Genomic DNA, 24889 nt, shown 5'->3' with positions numbered 1-24889 from the left:
GGTGTTTACCTCTGCTGGCAAACTGCTTCCTTTCAGCCGCATTTGTCTTCGCAAAGCTGCAGCTGCGGTTCCTACACACAGCCTGTGACTGACTTGGACACCTTTCCTCTGATGTCAGAGGGAAGGCTTCTGGGTTAGCCATGGGCCATGTGCAGAAGCCACTGCTTGCGGCTTTGCAAAGAGAAGTGCGGCTGGGAGGAGGCAGCCGGCCAGCAGAGGTAAACCTGTGGGAGGGAGGCACGATTTTGAGATGCAGAATGGAGGGAAGGATGACGAGGGTCGCGTTTGGACAGGAAGGGAGAGGCAGGACCCAGGTTCATAAGTACGAGTCCAATGTAAGTCAGACATTCTTAACCCAGGGATTGCCTGTATTCCATTTTTGCTGCATTAGGCACATGTAGTGCCTAATTAAATTGTGCACCCTATGAAACTTATTGAAAATTGTATCCATGGCCTGTCTTTGCTAAGCATTTGTCAGAAGAATGCCATGCTTTAATAAATGATTAGTTTGTCAAAAAACAATGTTCTTGTTAAATTGTAATATTTGGATTGGAAGTGCTTTGTAGAAGATTGTATTTCTGTCTTGTATAGCTCTGTGAATGCGCCAGATAACCTAGTACTATTGAAGAACATTTAGTTTCAACTATTGTAAATGTGTAATTTTGTGGGATTTTTTTTTTAGGCCACAAGAGATGAGCAACTCATCAGAAGGGTCACATACTGGTAGGTTGGCACCCTGATGCTTATTATGCCAGTGTCTTCACTTAGTTCCAAACATTCTTATTGTCTAGTTTTATTTTTTAGACTTTTGGTATTTGCCTACAAACAGCTTAAAATATTTTGTTTTATTTATATTCATAATCTGTAACACCCCTACTTTGCCTATATCCTTTGAAAATACCTCACTCTGAACTATATGATTTGTCGCCTTTTAAGCAGCTGAATTCCATCCTGGTTAAGGTGCAGCTTATTGTTTCAGAATAGGCTCAATTGTCCCTCAAGTATTTAAGTTCTTACAAATCTAATATCCTTCTGGACCATCATCTTCCCTGTGTGTTGAGACTCCATGATTTAGCCCACCTCTGGGATCCTGCATATGAAATGGGGAAATATTAGTGAGAATGTTGGAAATTCCGAGTTTCTGGGACCTTATTTATGTACCTTCAAATGTCATTGTTAACCACAACATTTAGAAAGTATAGAAACAGAGAAATTAAGTAAGATAAAGACCATATGGCCTCTTTAGTCTGCCTATCCATTCCATTCCATCTACTGTCGCTTTCCTTTCCCTAGAGTTTCAATGTCTCAAACATTCTTAAATTCAAACAGTTTTTGACTCTATCACATCCATTGGGAGACTGTTCCACGCATTCATCACCCTTTCTATGAAAAAATACTTTCTGAGATTACTTCTGAGTCTATCCTCTTTCACTTTCATCCTACACTCCCTCATTCCAGAGTTTCCTTTCAATTAAAAGACTCACCTCATGTGCATTTATGCCATTAGGTATTTAAATATCTCTATCCTATCTCCACTCTCTGCTTTTTCTCCAAAGTCTATCCCTATATGCTTTATGAAGACTACTAATTATTTTAGTAGCTGTTCTCTGGACTGACTCCATCCTGTTTATCTTTTTGAAGGTGTGTTCTCCAGGTACCCAGTACTCTACTGTCCTTTTTTCTACTGTCCTTTCTTCTCCCTATACACCCAAGCATCCTTTTAGGTTTTGCTGTCGTCTTTTCTACCTGTTTGGCCACCTTAAGATCATCACATAAAATGACACCCAAGTCCCGATCTTCTTTTGTGCGCAAAAGTTCTTCACTCTCTAAACTGTATCATTCCCTCGGGTTTTTGCAGCCTAAATGTGTGACCCTCCATTTCTTAGTATTAATTCTTAGCACTTCTTCAAGCTTCACTAGGTTCTTCCTCATGTTATCCGCACCATCAAGGGATCTACTCTAGTGTAGATTTTGATATCAGCCACAACCTGGGTGCTCAGATTACATTATAGAATAGGTTTCTACTGAGCATCCTGGGGTGCCTAAATGGAAGTGCCCATTTGTAGATCTGCCCTCATAACGGCAACTTCAGCTTTCTTTGTAAGGTCACATGAACATTGTCCTGCCTCATGTATTATGCTTACCTGTATTTCTTATATGCTACCATGAACAATTAATTGCCATTAAGATAGTTCTAATAAATGAAATTACTAAGCCTCAGTTGTCATGTGCTGGTGTTTTATAATCTATGTGCTGTACATTAACATTGGAATCAACATTCTTCTTGTTTTGGCACATTGTAATTGAAGAACTAATGAATGGTGACTTTTAACACTGACTCTGTTTCTATGTATGGCAATCCTATTGTGATAACATGAATTTAGTGCAGTATAGTATAAACTATTTATGGGGTGGTGTGTTTTTTATTTACATATTTTTCCATGATTAAGAGAATTCAGACTAAAGGTCTTTTCACTGGTGATTTCAACTAGTAGTATTGGGAAGGTTGTCATATTTAAGTTGATATTTAAAATCCTTATGTCTTACAAAGAAATTTGTATTGCAGATGATCCAGAAGAGTTTTGGAGGAAAATGGTAACTAATGGAAAGGTTGACGTGATTTTTGAACAAGTACAGAATGTACTGCTTTGTCTACAAAAAAAAATCAAAGATGAAACTGCAACACCTCTAGGTATGAAAAATATGAAATTAGGCAACCCTCAGATTTTGAAGGTGTCAGCTTTCACTTCCTTTAGGACCTTGATTATGCATATGTGCTCCTTCAGTGTGGCCTTATCTGCTCCTCCTCTGGCTTTCCAGTCTTTCTGGGATTCCCCCTCCCTTAGCTCTGTGGGATCTGCTTTCTGGTCTTGCCCATGTATCCTTAGTGCCCCCAGTGCCTCCTTCCCATGTCCTTAGTGCCCCTAGTGCCTCTTTCCTGTGTCCTTAGTGCCCCCAGTGCCTCCTTCCTAATCTAATCTAATCTTCATTTTATATACCGAATCTACCAAATCTACTCAGTTTACAGTTCGTTAAAATATGAAACATAACAAGTAAAAACTGTGAGATAAAAACAGAAATTGGTTAGATTAGATGGATGGAAAAAGTTAGAAAAAAAATCAAATTAACTATTGTGAAAACAACCAGATTTTTAAACTTTTTCGAAACTGAAATAATTGATCTACCAGTCTTATAGAATCTAGAAGTCCATTCCAAATTCTCCTGTGTCCTTAGTGCCCCCAGCGCCTCCTTTCTGTGTCCTTAGTGCCCCTTCCTGTGTCCTTAGTGCTCCCAGCGCCTCCTTCCTGTGTCCTTAGTGCCCCCAGTGCCTCCTTCCTGTGTCATTAGTGCCCCCAGCGCCTCATTCCTGTGTCCTTAGTGCTTCCTGTGTCCTTAGTGCCCCCAGCATCTCCTTCCTATATCCTTAGTGCCCATTCCCGTGTCCTTAGTGCCCCCAGCGCCTCCTTTCTATATCCTTAGTGCCCCAGTGCCTCCTTCCCATGTCCTTAGTGCCCCCAGTGCCTCCTTCCTATGTCCCCCTCACTGCCTTCCAGACTTTGTTCCACCCCGGAAGCCTGCCTGCCTGCCTATCTACCTCCCTCCCTGCTGGGAAAAAAAAAAAAGCCTCCCTCCCTCCAGCGCCCGATTCAACCCCCCCCCCCGGACCGCCACCGCTGCTGATTGTCAGCCTCTCTCCTTACCTCCCTCAAATGCCGATTCAAACCCGCCGCCGCTGCTGCTAATTGCCGCCCAGAAGCCTTCTTCCCGACGTCAATTCTGACGTTGGAGAGGAAGTTCCAGTCCAACCAATCACTGCCTGACTGGCCCGGAACGTCCTCTCTGACGTCAGAATTAACATCAGGAAGAAGGCTTCTGGGCAGCAATTAGTTGAATTGGCACTGGAGGGAGGTAAGGAGAGCAGCGGCGGCGGCAGACTGGAGGAGTGGGGAGGGTTTGAATCGGGCGCTGGAGGGAGGCCTTTTTTTTTTGTTTGTTTGGCGCGGCAGGGAGGGAGAGGAAGTGATCACCTGTCCCGTTGTCCCCACACACAGCTTGGGGACGTTGTCCCTGAAAACGGCACATTTCGGCATCCCGAAGCTGTGTGTGGGGACAACAGGACAGGGGATCTAAAAATGGGATGGTCCCATTCAAAACGGGACTTATGGTCACCTTATTTATGATAAGTGCTTTAATTTCATTTAAATACGAGGGCTGTTCAAAAAGTATCAGACCTTAATTCATAAAAAATACTCGTATTCAGATACAACAATCTTATACTAATCAAAGTAGTCCCCTTGGGCTGCCACACACTTCTTCCAACGGTTCTGCCACTGTCTGAAGCAGCGCTGGAATGTCTCTTTTGAGATTGCTCGCAACTGGTCCTTTGCATTCTGCATGATGTCTTTTCTTAACTGAAATCTGGTCCCTTTCAGGGGCATTTGCAGCTTGGGGAAAAGCCAGAAGTGAGACAGAGCCCATGTCGAGAGAGTAGGGAGCCTGAGGAATCACAGATGTGTTTGGCCAGGAAACTCCGTATCAAATGTGAAGAATGGGCAGGAGTGTTATCGTGATGGAACTGCCAATTGCCTGCTGCCCATAGGTCCGGCCGTTTGCATCTCACAGCGTTATGAAGGCAATGCAGAACCTCTTGGTAGTATCCTTTGGTGATGGTTGTGCCGTGTGGTGCGTACTCGTGATGAACCACGCCACTGGAGTCAAAGAAGACGGTCAGCATGACTTTGACATTGCTGTGGACCTGCTTTGCTTTTTTTGGCTCCTGGGATGTTGAATGCTTCCATTGTGATGATAACTTGGTTTATCCCAGGACAAGCAGGCAGCATATTCTTAACACATGGGTGACGTCACCGACGGAGCCCTCGGTACGGACCTTTTAACTAGAAGTTTCTAGTTGGCCGCACCGCGCGTGCGCGAGTGCCTTCCCGCCCGACGGAGGAGTGCGTGGTCCCCAGTTTCTTCGTTTCCGCGGAGCGAAGAAGACGCGTGTATTTTTTCAACGGCCGTTGAAATCACTTTTTGCCTTCCCGCTCGCGCTTTTGTTCTCAATTTTTCTTCCTCTACCTTCGGGTTTCCTTTTTCTTTGAATTGCAAAAAAAAAAAAAAAAAAAAAACTTTGATTTTTATTGTTTCTTTCGTTTTTGCCCCGGCGGGGCCTGTTGCCATTATACAGGCCTCGGACTTCGATTTTGCGGAGGCTATCTTCCCCTTCATGCCCCCGCAGGTCGGTTTTAAGAAGTGCCAGCGGTGTGCACGCCCGATCTCCGTTTCTGACCCACACAATTGGTGTTTGCAGTGCCTGGGTCCGGAGCATCGGGCAGATTCCTGCACCCGCTGTGCCACTTTACAAAAACGTACTCTTAAAAACCGAAGAATCCAGCAAACCCTGCTCTTCGGCCCCGAGTCGGCGATGGATTCATCACCTTCAACGGCGGTACCGCAGAAATCGGCACCGTCAAGCTCGACACCGACCGATCCCGCATCGGCGCCACTGGCGCCAGGTAAGCCGGCTAAGAAGCCTTCCTCTTCCCTCGAGCGCCCTCCAGCTACGGTGACGACACCGTCCATACCGGCATCGCACCGGTCCCGTAAACGCTCCGCCCCGATAACGGTGAGTGCCTCGTCATCGGCCTCCTCATCGCCGGGGCGTGGAGCGGCATCCAAGGAACCGAAGAAAAAGAAAGCGGTTCCGATGCCACCCCTAGATGACCGTATCTCGGCCATTCTACAAACTCAGCTTCAGGAGCAGTTGAAGAAACAGCTTGAACAACTGCTACCCTCTATCCTGGCACCGCTCCTTCCGGTACCAGACCGGCCCGAGCCCCGCACCGAGCCCCCGGTGTCCACTCCTTCGGTACCGGTAAACACCTCGATGCCGATCCTTTCGGCCCAGCAACTTCCTGATGATCCTGTGGTTCATTCTCAACCCACAGTGGATCCTACTCGGCACCAGGCGGTACGGCACTCTTCTCGGGACCGAGAACGACGCCGATCGTCCTCCCCTGGTACCGTTTCGGTGCGCTCTGGTAAATCTTTGTCCAAGACTCGCCACACCGCACCCTCCACCCCGGTGTCCCGACACGCACCAGAGGTCAGGGATCCTGATTTATGGGAGGAGACTCCTCTCGGTACCGAGGAGGATCCCTCCTCATCTGATGAGGAACCATCGGCACCTGATGCCACCTCTAAACCTGAGCAATCCTCTTTTTCTAAATTTCTGAGGGAAATGTCTGCTGCTCTGTCACTTCCCCTTGAATCTGACTCCAAAAAGTCCCAAGCCTTTTTAGAAGCCTTAGACTTTGAGCAACCTCCTAAAGAGTTCCTCAAACTTCCCGTACATGACATCTTACGGGAGACATTCTACAAAAACTTGGAAAATCCCCTCACGGTACCGGGAGCTCCCCGTAAACTGGACAACCTTTACCGTGTCATCCCTATTCCAGGATTCGACAAATCTCAATTGCCCCATGAGTCCCTTCTGGTGGAATCCACCTTAAAAAAGACTCAGGGCTCCAGTGTCTATGCCTCTACCCCTCCTGGCAGAGAAGGTAAGACCATGGACAAGTTTGGCAAGAGACTTTACCAAAATGCCATGCTTGCCAACAGGGCAAACAACTATTCCTTCCATTTTTCCTTTTATCTCAAACACTTGGTCCAACAGCTGTCTGCCCTCCAGAAGTACCTACCTGAGCGCAAGGTCCCGCTATTCCAGCAGCACATATCTGGCCTTCTCCAAATGCGCAAGTATATGGTCCGCTCGATATACGACTCCTTCGAGCTCACCTCTCGGGCCTCTGCCATGGCTGTAGCCATGCGTCGCTTGGCCTGGCTCAGAGTCTCCGACCTGGACATCAACCACCAGGACCGCCTGGCCAACGCCCCCTGTCTCGGGGATGAGCTTTTTGGAGAGTCACTGGATTCCACCACCCAGAAACTCTCTGCCCATGAGACCAGGTGGGACACCCTGATCAAGCCGAAAAAGAAGGCTCCGCCTGCTCGACCCTATCGGCCTCAATCATCTTACCAGCGGAGGTTCTCAGCCAGGCCACTCAATCCGCCTCCCCAACAATCTCGGCGACCCCGTCAACAGCAGCACCATGCCCAGGCTCGGTCTCAGGCCACTCAACCCTCCAAGCCTCCTCAGCCTGCTAAACAATCTCAGCCCTTTTGACTCTTCTCTCCAGGGCATAGCCAGTCATCCACCCTCGCTGCCTCTTCCACAGCCTATCGGGGGTCGTCTCACCATTTTCTCAAGCCGTTGGGAAGTCATCACGTCGGACCAGTGGGTCCTCAACATCATCCGCCACGGCTACTCTCTCAACTTCCAGACTCTGCCTCCGGACAACCTTCCCGTAGAGTCTGCTTCAAACTCATCTCAAACCCCCCTCCTCCTGAGGGAGGTTCAATCCCTCCTCCTTCTCAATGCCATCGAAGAAGTACCTCCAGATCAAAGGGGGCAGGGATTCTACTCCCGCTACTTCCTGGTACCCAAAAAGACGGGAGACCTCCGTCCCATTCTCGATCTCAGGGACCTCAACAAGTGTCTGGTCAAGGAGAAGTTCAGAATGCTCTCCCTTGCCACGCTCTACCCTCTTCTTTCTCAACACGACTGGCTATGTTCCCTGGACCTCAAAGAGGCCTACACTCACATCTCCATCAATCAACATTCTCGCCGCTACCTGCGGTTCCAGGTACTGCACCACCACTATCAGTACAAGGTGCTACCGTTCGGCCTCGCCTCCTCACCCAGGGTCTTCACCAAGTGCCTTATAGTGGTAGCGGCCTTCCTCAGGTCTCACAACCTCCAGGTGTTCCCCTATTTGGACGATTGGTTGGTGAAAGCACCTACGTCTCCACTTGTGCTACAGGCTACTCATCACACCATCTCTCTCCTCCACCTCCTGGGGTTCGAGATCAACTACCCCAAGTCGCATCTGCTTCCCACCCAGCGACTTCAATTCATTGGAGCAGTTCTGGACACCACGCTAATGAGGGCTTTTCTCCCCTCCGATCGCAAGCAGACCCTGCTCCATCTCTGCCGTCAGGTACTCATGCATCCCTCCATTCCTGCTCGACAGATGATGGTCCTCCTGGGTCACATGGCCTCGACAGTGCATGTCCTTCCTCTGGCTCGTCTCCACCTCCGTACACCTCAGTGGACGCTCGCCAACCAGTGGTCACAGACTACGGATCTTCTTTCTCATCCCATCTCTGTGACATCATCTCTTCAGCAATCTCTCCAATGGTGGTTGAACTCCTCAAATCTTTCCAGGGGTCTTCTTTTCCATCTGCCCCCCCACTCTATGATCATCACCACAGATGCGTCCCCCTACGAGTGGGGAGCTCACCTGGGAGATCTACGCACCCAGGGACTTTGGACCCCTCAGGAGCGTCGTCATCACATCAATTTCCTGGAACTCAGAGCCATGTTCTACGCCCTCAAGGCTTTCCAACATCTTCTCTGTCCTCAAGTCCTCCTCCTATGCACAGACAATCAAGTCGCCATGTACTACATAAACAAGCAAGGCGGCACCGGATCTCGCCCCCTTTGTCTGGAGGCTCTGCGCATCTGGACCTGGGCCACGGACCGCAATCTCTTTCTCAGGGCGGTCTATATCCAGGGCGAACAGAACTCTCTGGCCGACAATCTCAGCCGCATCCTTCAACCTCACGAGTGGACGTTGGACCCTCCGACTCTACTCTCCATCTTTGCTCGATGGGGCACTCCGCAGGTGGACCTCTTTGCGGCACCTCACAACCATCAGCTGCCCCAATTCTGTTCCAGACTCTTCTCTCCTCACCGTCTGGCCCCGGATGCATTCCTGCTCAACTGGAGGGATCGGTTCCTCTATGCCTTCCCTCCACTTCCTTTGATGTTGCGGACCTTGTCCAAACTCCGCAAGGACAATGCCACCATGATCCTCATCGCCCCTCGGTGGCCTCGTCAACACTGGTTCTCCCTTCTGCTTCAACTCAGCTCCAGGGAGCCCATTCCTCTTCCTGTGTTTCCTACTCTACTTACACAGCAGAATCAATCTCTACTACATCCCAACCTGTCTTCCCTCCACCTGACAGCTTGGTTTCTCTCGGGCTGACCTCTCCGGAGAATCTATCTCAACCGGTCCGCCTCATTTTGGACGCCTCCAGGAAACCGGCCACTCTCCAATGTTACCATCAGAAGTGGACCAGATTCTCCTCGTGGTGTCTCCGGCATCATCAAGAACCCACCTCTTTGGCGGTGGAAACTGTCTTGGAATATTTGCTCTCGCTGTCCAACGCTGGCCTCAAAACCACCTCCATCAGAGTCCACCTCAGTGCCATCACTGCGTTTCACGAGCCTATTCTCGGAAAACCCCTCACGGCTCATCCTCTGGTTTCAAGATTTATGAGAGGGCTCTTCAACATCAAACCGCCTCTCAAGCCTCCTCCCGTCGTCTGGGACCTGAATGTGGTTCTCTCTGCTCTCATGAAACCTCCGTTTGAGCCTCTTGCCACAGCTTCATTCAGGCTTCTTACCTGGAAGGTGCTTTTCCTAATTGCCATCACCTCTGCCAGGAGGGTTAGCGAACTGCATGCACTGGTTGCCGACCCACCGTTCACTGTTTTTCACCATGACAAGGTTGTTCTGCGTACCCACCCTAAATTCCTTCCCAAGGTGGTCTCAGCTTTTCACCTCAACCAGTCCATTGTGCTTCCCGTCTTCTTCCCTAAGCCTCACTCGCATCCTGGAGAACAGGCGTTGCACACGCTGGATTGTAAGCGTGCCCTTGCTTACTACCTTGATCGTACCAGAGCTCACCGAACATCCCCTCAGCTCTTTTTGTCTTTCGATCCCAACCGTTTGGGCCGTCCTGTCTCCAAACGGACACTTTCAAATTGGCTTGCTGCCTGTATTGCCTTCTGTTATGCTCGGGCCGGTCTCTCACTGGAAGGATCTGTCACGGCCCACAGAGTCCGAGCTATGGCTGCTTCTGTGGCTTTCCTCCGTTCCACGCCCATCGAGGAAATCTGCAAGGCGGCCACTTGGTCCTCAGTTCACACGTTCACTACTCACTACTGTCTGGATGCGTTCTCCAGACGGGATGGACACTTCGGCCAATCTGTGTTACAAAATTTATTTTCCTAATGGCCAACCATCCCTCCTCCCTCTTTGTTAGCTTGGAGGTCACCCATGTGTTAAGAATATGCTGCCTGCTTGTCCTGGGATAAAGCACAGTTACTTACCGTAACAGGTGTTATCCAGGGACAGCAGGCAGATATTCTTAAGTCCCACCCACCTCCCCGGGTTGGCTTCTTAGCTGGCTTATCCTAACTGGGGACCACGCACTCCTCCGTCGGGCGGGAAGGCACTCGCGCACGCGCGGTGTGGCCAACTAGAAACTTCTAGTTAAAAGGTCCGTACCGAGGGCTCCGTCGGTGACGTCACCCATGTGTTAAGAATATCTGCCTGCTGTCCCTGGATAACACCTGTTACGGTAAGTAACTGTGCTTTCTGGGTTCCATTTAGGGCACATTTTGGGGTGGTGGTTGTACCCATAAACCCAGGACTCATCACCAGTGATCACTGTGCTGAGGAAGTTGGGATCACTGTTCACAGTCTCCAGCATGTCCTGTGCGATCTCCAAACAGAGTTGCTTCTGCTCGATCATTAGCAGCTTTGGCATTAACTTCACTGAAATTCTGAAGCCCAAATCAGTCAGAATGGACTGAACGGATCCAATGCTGATGCTCACCTCATCTGCAAGTTCTCTGATCGTGATTCGATGATCTTGCATCACCAGGGTCCTCTTTGGTCAATGATGATCTCATTTCTGGATGTTGAGGGTCTACCAGAACGTGCTTCACTCTCCACTGAGTTGGGGGTGTGACTCCGAATGCCCCCATTTACATGAGGATGCGTCGTGAATCGGGCGGCCGGCAACCTCACAGATTGGATCGCTAACAGATCGGATCTGTGAGGTTAGTGAATCTAGCCCTTAGTCTCACTATTAAAGGATTTAGTCTTTATCATATTCCAAACACCCCTCAATACAGTTTCTTCAGCTTAAGGTGACTTACCTTAGCCACTTAATCGCCACCTGTCTCACCTTGACAGTATTTCTCTCACTCCATTCTTTCCAAGGGCTCCTCTCAGCCCTTAGCAAGAGAAAAGTTCTTTCTCTGAACTTCCTCTGCTCAGGAGAGTCTCCTCCTTCAGGATCTCCTCTCTTGGGGACTTCCCTTGAATAACTCTGAGCTAGGCATATATCTTTCTTGCTGTCTGAGTCCTGCCCCTTCTGGAGGAGACTCAGTAGGGCTGTATTACTTCCTTAATGGGTTTCAGCACTGAGCTCAGTTCAAATGCAATTTCCTATAAGGGCCTGTGGCTTACAGGACCCCAGATTTGGTTGTGGCCTACTGGCTACCACTCCCCCAAACACTAAGTGCAACAGTCTATTCAGTATACAAAGTTGGCATACCTTAATCAAACAGAGAGTACCTCTTACACTCACATGAATCAGTTCACTTCCCAGGGCTCTGCCTTAGCCCAGAGCTAGGGATTATCTCTTCTAAGGGAGATGTCTTGTCTCGGAGCCCTTTTCTCTAAAAGTCTTGGTTGTGAGACTTCAACTCATTCCACTCTGGGGCATATGAATTCCTAATTTGAGTCCTGCTCCCATGACTCTGCAGGATTATCTCACTTCCCCTAAGGTGACTTCCTCTTAGATTAATGCCTCTGCTGTCCAGTGGTGTAATTGCCATCCTAGTAAGCTAGCACCCACTGCTGTATACTGGTGCAATTATATCATTAGTGAGGGAGTGCCCCTTACTCACACAGGGACCTTTAAGAATAACCAGGACTCACTGCCTAGAAGTTAAGGAGGCAGTGAACACCAGACCACGTGTGGTCATTTTGAAGATTCTCAGCTTTGCTCACAAGATGGCAATACTTCAAGCACTGTGAGGTCAGAGATCTTTAACTTATGAAAACAACAAAATCCTGTGTTTACAGGACTACTCTGCTGCAGTGGCCACTTGTTGTTGGAGTTTTGCTCCTGTCTGTACTCAAATTATATGACTGGAAGGTTAGATTTGCCCTCAGAGTGACCCAGTGCAGTTGCAAGCAGTTGAACTGCATTTCAGGCTTTACCCTATCTCAAGAAGACATTGAATGCTTTAGTGTTTGGAACGCCATTGGTGGATGACTACACTAAAGTGTACATGTTTAGCTATTAGCAAAGTATGTTAAATTTCCATTATTTTCCACAATAAAGTTCTGACATTAAAGATTCATTTAATAAAATACTGCTAGATTTTTTTGCATAAAATGTTTATCAATGTATCATTGCTGAATGTGAAAACCATAAAAGGTTATAGATATAATATCAAGAAATTTGCTCTATTAAGCAAAAATAATAGCAAATTTTCAGAAAAATGGAGCTTTATGTAACCAGTGGCTATAAGCCACCCCAAGATGGGCTTTAAAATTTTTTTTTTAATTATTTTTTTTATCAAGCACAATCAAATTCATGGGAAAACCATAAATTTGCACACTTTTGCCATATTTAGGTTTTTCTGGACAACCCTAACAGGACCTACATAAGAGGATCTCTAAGGTTCACTCCCTCAATTCCAGTCTTCTTCCAATAACAGCACCCCCTCCTGGACTACTCAAACCAAGATCAGCTCTTCCTGTTGATTTATCCACCTCGAGGCCGCCACCCCCACCCCTCAAGCCTATCTTAATAGTTCTTGGTGGTCTATAGTCCAGACAGAAGCAATCCCCACTAGACTCTGCCCATGGTAGCTGTGGTCTCAAAATGGCAGCCATGATGCCTAGTAGTATTCGTGCTGTACTAGGAGACTTCCACTAGAGGTCACGGCACCCATTATGAGGCTAGAGCTGCCACCTTTAAACCATGCTCAATATCAATGCTTTTATCTCTGCTTAACTGAACTACAGATAATATATTCCTTATGTTGTCTATAATATTTTAAAAAATTGATATTTATTTTTTCTGCCTTAGAATATTTGCAAGCCATGAAACTGATAAATGAAGCCATTCCAAACAAAAGGTTAACATTTGAAAATGGTAAGAAATGGCTTAATTCACTCCATTTTCTTTTGAAATACTTAAGTCTTCCTGACTTTGAAATTAGCTAAACTGCCCCACTTTTTGATTAGGTGGTGATATCTGACTACTCTGTGGAGCCTCAGATTTTGTCCCAGCAAGACTAGAGTTGGGCAAACTGTGGCCCATCAGTCAGTTGACCCTCTGGCCCTTAAAATTTTGCCTGACCCACACTATGGTGCACAGAATGAGCATCTGGAAGTGCTGTAGAAATGATAAGTAGTAGTAGTAACTGATCCACCTTACTCTAAATTCTTTAACAGGGTTGTTCTGCACACTCTTCCTAAATCCTAAATTTCTTCCTAAGATAGTGTGAAATTTTCATCTTGGGGATGTTATCAACGTGGGCTACCATTAAGGAGTGCTTTACTGTTAACCCCAGCTATTAATAAATAGGTTTCCTTTCATATAATGGGACCTGTGGTAAAATACCACATCTTAATGGTAGCCAACATTGATAACACCCCCCTTAGTCAATTGACCTGCCAACATATTTAAAGGCCTCAACCCACAAAGTTAAAAGTGCACTACACATATTAGATTGCAAGAGAGCTATGGCCTTCTATTTGGAGTGGACTAAAGCCCTCGGACCCCCGCATTCTATAATCTTGTGTACAAATTTACACACTTTGGAAGTGCATTTGTGTGTGTAGGTCATAGGCGTCTGAAAGGGGGAGGGGCATAGGGGCCGAGACTTCCCCCAAAATTGGCGATGCTTCGGTTCCTCTTCCTTCCGTCCTCCCTCCCTCCCCCCAGCGGGACCTTGCGGCACCATCAGCTCTCACTCCCTCTAATGTCGGCCCTGCAGCTCCGTACTTCCCCACACCTGCTCTCTCCCCCCCCGGTCACTATTATTTTTAATATTCCGGCAGCTGCGGCACAGTGTCCACCAGATGAGACTTCTGCCGTCGGTCTGCCCTGGAACTCTTCCTGCAGCAGCAACTTCCTGTTCCCGCCTAGGCAGGCGGCTGCTGCAGGAAGAGTTCCGGGGCAGGCCAACAACAGAAGTCTCCTCTGATAGATACAGCGCCGTGGCTGCCATAACATTTAAAATAATAGCGACCCGGGGGGGGGGGAGCAGGTGTGGGGAAGTCCGGAGCTGCAGGGCCTGCATTAGGGGGAGTGAGAACAGGGCAGCTAAGTGTGCCAGTCCAACGTCGTCTTCAACACCGGCTGTGAAACACAGCTTGCAGTCTCTCTCCCCAGTTCCTTGTGCTGCGTTCCGCCCCCAATAACGCAACTTCCTTTTTCAGCCTCAACAAACCGTGGCACAAGGAACGCGGTGAGGAACGCTGCAGGCTGGGTTAAAAAATTCCCCTGTAACAAAAAACATGAATGGAGGTGAAGGGAGAGGACATGCCGGGCCAGGAAGCTCCCAGGACTGGGTGGTTGTTTTTTTTTTGTTTGTTTTTTTAAGTGGAATGGGGGATGGGTTGCAAAGATGTGCCAGGTGAGGAGTGAAGGGGAAGAACTTATAGGGCCAGAAACAGAGGGGAACTAGTGGGCAATGGTCTGGAGGGATAGAAAAAGAGAGTAGTTGGACGTGGGGTGCTGTGAAGGAAAGGGGAATGAGATACATGAAGGGAAGACGGAAAGAGAAAGGCAGAGATGGTGGACCTGTGGGTGGTGTAGAAGGAGATGTTTGGAATAGGAGGATAGGATAGTTGGAAAGGGAGAGATATGACATGGGAGGGCAGGTAGGAAGGCAGGAAAGAACAGATGTTGCATGGGCTGGGAGGGGGTTGGGAAGGACAGATGCTGCACGACTGGGAGAAGACAGGGAAGGACAGAGGTTGCACAGGCTGGGAGGATGTTAGGAAGGACAGATGATGCATGGATGGGGTGCTGGGAAGTGAGGGAAAGAGGGGTGCTGCCAGTGGGGGAGGGAAGAGAAAAAGAAAATTGTTGTACATAAGTGCATAGAGTGGGAGGGAAAAAGAGATGGTATACATGGGGGAAAGGAAGAAGAAGGAGAATTGTTAGACATGATAGTGGTGGAAAGGAGGGAAAGAAAAATATTACCCTGGGAGAGATGACTCAAAGAAGTGAGAGATGTCAGATTCTGGAGAAGGGTGATGAAAGGACAGAGTTGTCAGACCACTGGAAGGAAAAAGAGAGATGCCAGACCAGATAAAGGAAGGAGAGAAGAAATAGATACCAGACTGCAGGAAGGAGAGGAGAGAGATGTTAGACCATGGGAAGAGGGAGGAAGGAGAGAGATGCCAGAGCATGGGAGAGGAGAAAGATGCCAGACCATATGAGGGTGTAAGGGGGAAGACTGATGTCAGATCACTGGAGAGAGAGGGAGAAGATGGTGCACAGGGATGGAGGGGAAGGGGGAAGATACAGGGAGAAGATGGTGCACAGCAATGGGTGTGGCAGGGAAGAGAGATAGAAGAAATGCTTCTTATGGGATAGATAGAAATAGGGGAGAAGAAAGAGAGAGAAGATAGATGGGAAGACACGGAAAAGGTAGATTTTGAGAAGAAAGCAGAAAAATGTAAGAAAGTTGAATGTTAGGGGTTAATGCCAAAGATGTAGGCTGACTATATAATAAAGAAACTACCAGTGTGGAGAAAATGAATAACTCATTAGCTGTACGCTCAGAGAAATGAAACTCTGAAGAGGGGGTGAAAACCTCCTCTTGGGGTAAGAGTTTACCATCCAATCATTGCATATGTTTCATGAAAAAACACTCTCTGAACACTGGTAAAACATGTATTGATAATTAGACTTGCTTGTAAGGCTGGCGTAAATATTCAAATTTCTTATGCCACAAATCTCACTGGATTGCTAGTTTGGAACACTTATCTTGTAAGTATAGCTCTCAGGGGTCTCAACGCGGCCCCGTTTCGTGTTCTGCTTCAGGAGACCCAGAAACACTTAATTGAACGATGTACTCATTGAGACTCTGTACAACAGTAACAGCTTTCCATGAGAAAATCAATTGCAAACTTCCAAAGTTCCAAGCAACCTGGTCGAGGAAGCCCAAACGTCAACGGGTCTCTCCTCGACGACGCGGTCGCTCCTCGACGACCGGGGCAGAGACCCTACGGGTCTCCGAGCTCCGCCTCGATAATCCGAGGCTTTTCCGTTCCTCCGAGGTTGAGTACTCGAGGGACTCTTCGCCGAGACGGAAGGGGCCCCATACCCCGGGGACTTCCCGCAGGGGTTCCTCGGGGCATGGGCGGTCCCCGACCCCGTCGAGGTCGCTTGGTGCGGCTTCTTGAGGTTCGGGGTCTGGCCGTTATGCATTATATAAAGTTTTTAATAAACATAAACACCTACCAAGTTAAGTGCATAACATCCAAGTAAGTGCAATTTGTCAATTATGAGGTACTAGTTGTCAATTATTGGTGCTGATTAAGTCTTTTAAACATAGAAATATGATGGCAGATAAAGGTCACATGGCCCATCCAGTCTGCCCATCCTCGACATCCACTATCTCCCACTCTTCCTAAGAGATCCCATGTGCTTGTCCCATACTTTTTTTGAATTCAAACACAGTCTTTGTCTCTACCACCTCTACTGGGAGACAGTTAAGTTTTATGCACTTATATCATCTAGGTGCAACGATGTATGTACCAAACTTTATGTGGCCTAAATAGAATCTTGGGGGGGAAGGGAGTGGCTCTAAAAAATCCTTCCATCTTTCCACCCAAAGAAACAATATAACAGAATAGACATCTATATCTATAGAAAGGAGAGGAAATGAACTTAGCTTTACAAGGCTCATTTAAAGCTTTATTAATAAAAAGTTGCATTTGAGCAGACAAATGTGGCCTATTTCAACAGCAATAACAAACAATGGCTATCTGGTCAATTATCATCTTAACCAAAATAGCACTTACAATCTAACATTTAAAAGCAATACCTGATACTTGTATGAGGGTCAATAAAAAAAAAAGTAATCAAGTATTGTCTGACAATGGTAATTTAAGAGCAGATTTTTGCCGCATTGGTCTCTTCTTCCCTGCTCCCACTTTCTATAATTAGGATGAAGTTTTAAAACAGATGATTTGGGGGGGGGGTCACTTGATGCTAAGCTAGAGAGCAGATGTGTTTGCCTCGAGCTCCTGGGCTCCTCTCTTGTTATCTGTAAACTCAAATGTTTTTTGTTGGAGTTCTTACTACAGAATAATCCTGTCGGGCGAGGTTAGACCCTCTCTAAATTGAATTTACAGCTGCTTACAAGAAATGGCAACAAAAGCCTCACGAAAAGAGAAAGGGAAGCAAGCAGACCCTAAGATGGCCCGGACAGCACCTCAATGAGTGCAAAAAATTGTCAATGAGGTAAAAGGGGCCATTAAATCCTCTCTTGATCAGCGCTTGCAAGCAATTACAGATAAACTGGATATAGTGGATAGCCGCCTAGAATTGCTCACCGGGGAGTTTTGTGCTTGTTGCCAACAGGTCTCGGTATTGGAAGACGACGTGTTGCGCCTGAAAACCACCCATGAAGCACTCCAGAGTAAAGTGATAGCTTTAGAAGACAAACTAGACAATATCAAGAACTAATCACATCATGGGAACCTCTGTTTAGTGGGACTTTCGGAGTCCATAGCAGATTCGGAGCTATGGGCGTTCTTTGAAACTTGGCTGGTGAACTCTCTGGAGTTGCGGTCATCTGTGGGTCCCCTGCATATTGAGTGGACACTTCACCTGGGAGCGAAGCATGCACTTGAGGGGAGACCTCGTATAGTGATATTTAACCTTCTTAACTATACACAAAATGGAAATTCAATGTGCTATACGAACAAAGGGCCCCCTGGTCTATGATAATAAGCCAGTGCTCTGTTTACAGGACTACTACGCTTGGGTTTCCACGCAGCACAGAGCATATGCTTCACTTTGTGCTGATCTACATTGGAAGCATGTCCAGTTTGCCCTCCTTTACCTAGCGAAGTTGAAGATCTACTATGACGGAAAGCACCACATGTTCAACAAGCTGGAGGAAGCCACTTGATTGTGTCATAGATGACTACTCCTTCTACGAGCAGCGCGTCTTGAGAACTCTTTTGGACATCAGAGAAAGGGCGGGACCGCCGGAAGAGGAAGCAGCGCAGGGCTCAGAGAAGGGGCAGGACTGCCGGCAGAGGAAGCAGCTGGACTCACTGGCATCCGGAAACAACGGTAGGCAGCTTCTCCATGCGGGAGGGGGAGGGGGGAGGCTGTGGGGGTGCGAGCGGTCCTTCGGGGTGGGGGTGCGAGCGGTCCTTCGGGGTGGGGGTGCGAGCGGTCCTTCGGGGTGATGAATCGGACGTCGGGGAGGGGGGAACTATGTAAAAAAAAAATTTGTACAACGCGCTCACGCGTATAATGCGCATGGTTATGCACGGTTTGTAAAATCGTGTATAACGCACACGTTATATGCGTGAAAATACGGTAGTGAATGAATTAAAATATAAATTGATGATGGTTCCAGAATTTTTGCCAGAGATCTAATCATTCTAAGTCTATAAAAGCAGCTTCTAACCACAGAACCAATTTGTGAACGAAAGTTGAGTCAATTGTCTATAGTTACACCTAAGATTTTAATCATGTCGACAGATTTGATTGGATTGTCCTACCTAACCCACTCTTGGAAATGATCTCTGATCTAACTTTGTAACCCTCCTTCCACAACTCTTTTTGTAATCCGCTTTGAACAGAAAGGTAATGGCGGAATAGAAATCTGTAATGTAATGTAATGTAATTGTTATTAATACATATTGGAGATGTAATTTGAATATTATCTTTCCATGGGAAAAAGAGACTATTGGTTTTAGGAATATTAAGAGATAACATGTTTGTTTTTAACCAGTCGTTAATACGGTCAAATTTTAAATTTATAGCGTAGAGGTCATTGTTATTAGATGGATCGATGGGATGTATGATTTGGAAATCATCTGCATACGCATATGCTGTAAAACCGATTGATTGGCACAATGTTAATAAAGGGGCCATGTAGATATTGAACAAAAACGGAGAAAGGATGGAACCTTGAGGAATTCCAGAGTTATTTGAATAGGTATCTGAAGAGGTGTTATTTAAAAATAACTCTGGAAGAACGACCAGTGAGGTAAGAATGAAACCAATCCAAGTCTTGCTCGGTGATGCCTATTGAGGATAGTCTTTTAAGAGCAATGGTCAGACCGCAATTGGAATACTGTGTCCAACACTGGTCTCCATACCTCAAGAAAGATATAACTCTGCTGGAGAGGGTACAGAGGCGAGCCACGAAACTTGTCAAGGGATTGAAGAATTTGAGCTACAAAGAACGTCTTAGGAAACTGGGACTGTTTACCCTCGAGCAGAGAAGACTGAGAGGGGATTTAATAGAGACTTTTAAAATAATAAAAGGATTTGATAAAATAGACCAAGAAACAGCATTACTAACATTTTCGGATGTGATACGGACAAGAGGTCATAGACTGAAACTGAGTGGCAGCAGGTTCAGGATGAATATCAGGAAGTTCTTTTTCACACAGCGCGTGGTGGGAATTTGGAATGCTCTCCTGGAGGATGTTGTGGCGGAGATTACTGTTCTGGGATTCAAGCGCAAGTTGGATGCACACCTTCTTGCAAATCATATTGAGGGCTACGGTATATCTGGGTCTCCAATCAGGAGTACCTAAACAGGCCGCCGCGTGTGCGGATCACCGGACTGGATGGACCTCGGTCTGATCCGGTGAAGGCTTTTCTTATGTTCTTATGAGAAGATAATGATCAATAGTATCAAAGGCGGCTGCAAGATCTAGTGAAATCAGGGTAACAGATTTATTATGTTGGTCTAGAAAATATTGTATAGACGTTGTTAAGCCTAACAAAGAATGTTCGGTAGAGTGGTGCTGACGAAATCCTGTAGATTTGCAATGGGTCTATAATTGAAGTATTCTGAATTGCTCTCTTTCTGATTTTTTAAGATTGGGAAGATAGTAGAATGTTTCCAAAGTTAGGTAGAGTTGATGTTTGCAAACTACTACAAATGAATTTGTGAATATATGGGCCAAATATAGAAAAGAATTTTTTAAGAATAAATGGAGGAATGCTCTAAGATTTACCTCGTTTAACGTTGAGAGATTGGATCGTGCGTTGAACATCTTTAAGAGAAGGTAGAGAAAAGTGTGCACAAGTGGAGCGAAACGAGGTGTTTCCTAATTCTTCTTCTTGACATACAGGGGTATTTTGCTGTAAAAGAATATTTTGGATTTTATTAATTTTTTCTTGGAAAAAATCTGTGAGATTTTGGGCTGTAGGAAAGTTATCGGATGAGATATGTTGAGTATGCCTTCTAGAATCTTGAATTAAGAGGGTAAAGTTTTCTTGAAGTTGGCTACCCTGTTTTGTCCTTAGGGACATATTCTGTGAGAGTTATAGGGGAGGTTTGGGGGATGTTTACACTGAATGGGGGGGGGTTGGTTCTTCTTTGTTTTGGATTTTTGCTCCTTCCCCATGGGGTGGCAGGGGATTTTTCCCTACAGCCAGTGGTCTCTCAGAAGCAATATATGCTTTTCTGTTTGGATGGACTCCGGGTGGGGTTAGAGGCTGGGACAGCCTCACCCTGTTCTTTACTGTTTATGGTTCCATTCATTCTCTTCTGTTTTTCAGGATGACAAATGATTAAATTGATTTTCTTGGAATGTCAGTGGAGTGAGCTCTCCTGTTAAGAGGCAAAGATACTACAAACTTTGAATCGCCATAAAGCAGATCCGGTTTTTCTGCAGGAAACATACCTGACCTCTATTGAACATGAGAAATTTTATCGCTGGTGGATGGGCAAGCGGTACATCGGAAGGCTGGAGTATTGATATTATTTCGGAAAAATCTATATGTGAAGGTAGTTGATGTTTGGGCGGATTCTTTAGGTAGATTTGTCAGTTTAGAAAGACAATCTCTTTTACTATGTAATGTCTATGCTCCAAATGTATATGAGAAATCCTTCTATGCTACCTTGTTTCGTTCTTTGAACCGATTCTCTGGTATACCTATTGTGATGGGTGGAGATTTTAATTTGGTAAATGATCCTAGTCTGGATAAATCTAATTCTCGTCCACAATATCGCATGAATTTGACTAGAGGTATTCCTTTTCTCTATTCTGTTTTCGATATTTTAGATGTCTGGCGTACCTTACATCCTGGTGAGAGAGACTACACCCATCTTTCTTGAGTGCATGGGTCTCAGTCCAGGATTGATTATTGGCTTCTTTTCAAGACTCTGTTCTCCAATACACGTTTGGCAGGAATAGGCCCTTGCTGTGTTTCAGACCATGCTATGATTTGGCGTATAATGGAGGTGGGTGTGACTAGGGACAGGGTTTGGAGATGGAAGTTCCCTCCAGCCCTTTAAAGAGATACTGGGTTTTTGTAATATTTGGTTAAAAAATGGTGGGATTTTCAGTTTCATAATGCAGCTCATGTGAATGACCCAGTATTGTATTGGGAAACTGCAAAGGCTGGTTTGCGAGGGGAAATCATTGCTTACACTAATTTTCAGTGGAAGACCTGAGACCATGAAATTCTCTGTTTAGAGAGGCAGGTATGGGCAAATGGAATGTGGTATGCCTATCACCCCACCACCCAGAGGAAGATGTCTGATTTGGCCTCGCAGGCATCTTTGAATGAATTAATCCATGCCAGAACGGTGAGGCCCCATCAATATTTTAAACATAAATTTCATGTGTTTGGCAATAAAAGTGGGAAACTGTTGGATAACTTGATACATATTTCTGAGGGATTCCCGAGAGTGGTGCTGCTGGTTGGAGAAGGGGTACCCACTACATATAGATAAGGAGATAGAATGCATTAAACACCTCTGCTTTCAAAATCTGTATGATCCACTGGGGACACCTGAGTTGGAGAGTGAGATGTATTTGAATAACATTCCAGTTCCTAAGGACTCTGATACTCAACAGCGGATGTTAAACGCCCCTATCTCAGAGGACGAGGTATTAATGGTCATTCAATCTAGCAAACTCTGGAAGGCACCAGGCCCTGATTGGCTACATTCAGAATTTTATAAATTACTAAGTGCTGAGATTACAACAGTTCTGGCTGCTAAATTTAATACCTTTGTTCAGACTGGATCATTACCAGCTTTGTTGTACGAGGCCCATATTGTAGTACTCCGCTTAGAAATATGATTAGTGGAATAACAAATTTTAAATAAACTTGATGTACTATTAAAGCCGGGCCGAGATCCTACTCTGCAGAGTTCCTATCACCCTATACAGAGACAAAACTGTTTGCAAAGGTTTTGGCTAATTGCTTAGCTTGTGCCCTTCCTGACTTAGTTGCGGACTCCCAAGTAGGCTTTGTTAGGGGCCAGAAGGTGGCATGCAACCTTAGGCAACTGCTGACTTCTTTGGAATAGAAACATAGAAACATGATGGCAGATAAAGGCCAAGTGGCCCAACCAGTCTGTCCATCCGCAGTAACCATTATCTCTTCCTTTCTGTAAGAGATCCCACATGCCTATCCACTGCTGTTTACCATCTTTGCTTGTCAGTTTCGTTTCTGAGAAGGCCTTCGATCTGGTCTCCTGGAAGCTTTTATTCACCATTTTACAGCATTATGATTTCCAGGGGGTTTTCTTGGATGCCGTCTCTGTACTTTATACATCTCCTATTTGGGTAAATGGGACACTTTTTCCAATTCCTTAGAGATTAGAGAAACTGGGCCTCTTCTCCCTTGAAAAGAGGAGACTGAGGGGACATGATCAAAAACATTCAAGAAAATGAAGGGAATAGACTTAGTATATTAAGAACATAAGAAACGCCTTCACCGGATCAGACCTTAGGTCCATATATTCCGGCAACCCGCACACGCGGAGGCCAAGCCAGGTACTCCCAGTTGGAGACCCTGATTACCCGTATCCCTCAATGTGATTTGCAAGGAGGTGTGCATCCAACTTATTCTTGAAACCCATAATGGTAGTCTCCGTCACCACCTCCTCCGGGAGAGCATTCCAAGCGTCTACCACTCGCTGTGTGAAACAGAACTTCCTGACATTTGTCCTGAGCCTGCTGCCCCTCAGCTTCAGTCCATGACCTCTTGTCTGTGTCACTTTTGACAATGTGAACAACGATGTTTCTTGCTCAATTTTTTCAAATCCATTCAGTATTTTAAAAGTCTCAATCATATCCCCTCGCAATCTCCTCCTCTAAGATAGAGAAAATGAGAGGGCACTCTCTAAAGTTAAAAGGGGATAGATTCCATACAAACGTAAGGAAGTTCTTCTTCATCCAGAGAGTGGTAGAAAACGGGAATGCTCTTCCGGAGGCTGTTATAGGGGAAAACACCTCCAGGGATTCAAGATAAAGTTAGACAAATTCCTGCTGAACCAGAATGTACACAGGTAAGGCTAGACTCAGTTAGGGCACTGGTCTTTGACCTAAGGGCCGCCGCGGGAGCAGACTGCTGGGCTTGATGGACCACTGGTCTGACCCAGCAGCTGCAATTCTTATGTTCTTATGCCCGTTGTCACCTTTATTGTTTGTCTCCTTTGATACGAGACATCCTCTAAACTTTTGGTGTGAGTGAAGTGCACATTAGTGCTTCTGAGTTGAAAATATTGGCTTTCGCAGATGACCTTTTGGTCCACATTACTGGCCTGGAAGCCTCTTTGCGTAATTTGTTAGTGGTTATAGCGGAATATGGAGACTTTTTGGGATTCAAGTTAAATCTGGACAAATCGCTGGCTTTGGCAACATTTGGAGAGGTGCAAACAGACTGGGCTGAAATGGACTGAGAATTTGTTTCGATATCTTGAAGTATAATTGACATCCTCTATAGCAGTGTTTCTCAACTTCTTCAAGCCAAGTACTCCCTAAGCCTAACAAATACCAACCAAGTACCCCTGTCCAAGCTCCACCCCAGACATGCCCAAACTCTGCCCCTGACCCCACCCCCATAATAATAGTACTAATTGTACGCAAATTCTTCCATCCATTTTTCGTATACACACAATATAATCTTATTAATACATAATGGTAACTACAAAATTAAAAAAAACACAAAGCACACTGTATGCAGAGAAAATGTTAATTATCATTTATATTCAGGTTTTTTTTAAAGAGGTCAAGGCATTTGACTTTGAAATATGCAATCAGTAACAACTATAGAAAAATAGACAAATATACAGCAAAATATAAACATCAGATATAAATTCTCAACACTGACACATTTTGATCACTAAACTGAAAATAAAATAATTTTTCCTACCTTTGTTGTCTGGTGATTTCATGAGTCTTTGGTTGCACTTCTTCTGACTGCGCATCCAATATTTCTTTCTGCCTCCTGCACGTTTCCTCTCCTCTGGACCCCATTCCCTTCCCCAACCAACATCTCTGTTTGTCCATGAGTCCAACTTTTCTTCCTCTCTCCTCCACCCCTATTAGCAATGCCTCTCTCTCTATCTCTAGCTCTCTGTCGAGATCCAGGCATCTCTCCCACCCCATCTACTGCCACATCCAACATTTCATCCTCTCTCATCCCCCGGATCATGTGCAGCATTTTTCACCACTGCCAACCAGCCCCATGCCCATTTCTCCTTCTATCACCCCTCTCTAGCACAGTGCCACATTTTTCCCTCCATCACTATGTCTAACATCCCTCCCCCTTGCATCCCCTTCAATCTGCCCTCTCTACCACCATATCCAACATTTCTCCCTCTCATCCTTCTGTTCCCCATGCATCTCTGCCTCACTCCTCTCTCTATTCCTAATTTTTCTTTCTTCCTTTCCCCTTGTGCATCATCTCTCACTCACACATTCATGCCCATC

The 24889-nt window shown here is 46.1% G+C and overlaps 1 protein-coding gene across 1 annotated transcript in view; it reads left to right on the top strand.

The window, feature by feature from the left end:
* Window positions 1-24889, top strand: part of SETDB2 (SET domain bifurcated histone lysine methyltransferase 2) — a 273867-nt gene that overhangs the window by 9417 nt on the left and 239561 nt on the right. The window contains exons 2-4 of the mRNA XM_033949980.1: window positions 683-723; window positions 2567-2692; window positions 13023-13088. Coding sequence (XP_033805871.1) covers window positions 693-723; window positions 2567-2692; window positions 13023-13088 — 223 coding nt within the window. The 5' untranslated portion in view covers window positions 683-692. The remainder of the gene's footprint in view (window positions 1-682; window positions 724-2566; window positions 2693-13022; window positions 13089-24889) is intronic.

The sequence above is a fragment of the Geotrypetes seraphini genome, chromosome 6 (genome assembly GCF_902459505.1).
Source record: "Geotrypetes seraphini chromosome 6, aGeoSer1.1, whole genome shotgun sequence".
Classification (NCBI taxonomy): Eukaryota; Metazoa; Chordata; class Amphibia; order Gymnophiona; family Dermophiidae; genus Geotrypetes; species Geotrypetes seraphini.
The sequence above is the reverse complement of the archived record's forward strand: the minus strand, read 5'-3'. Positions and strand labels throughout refer to the sequence as shown.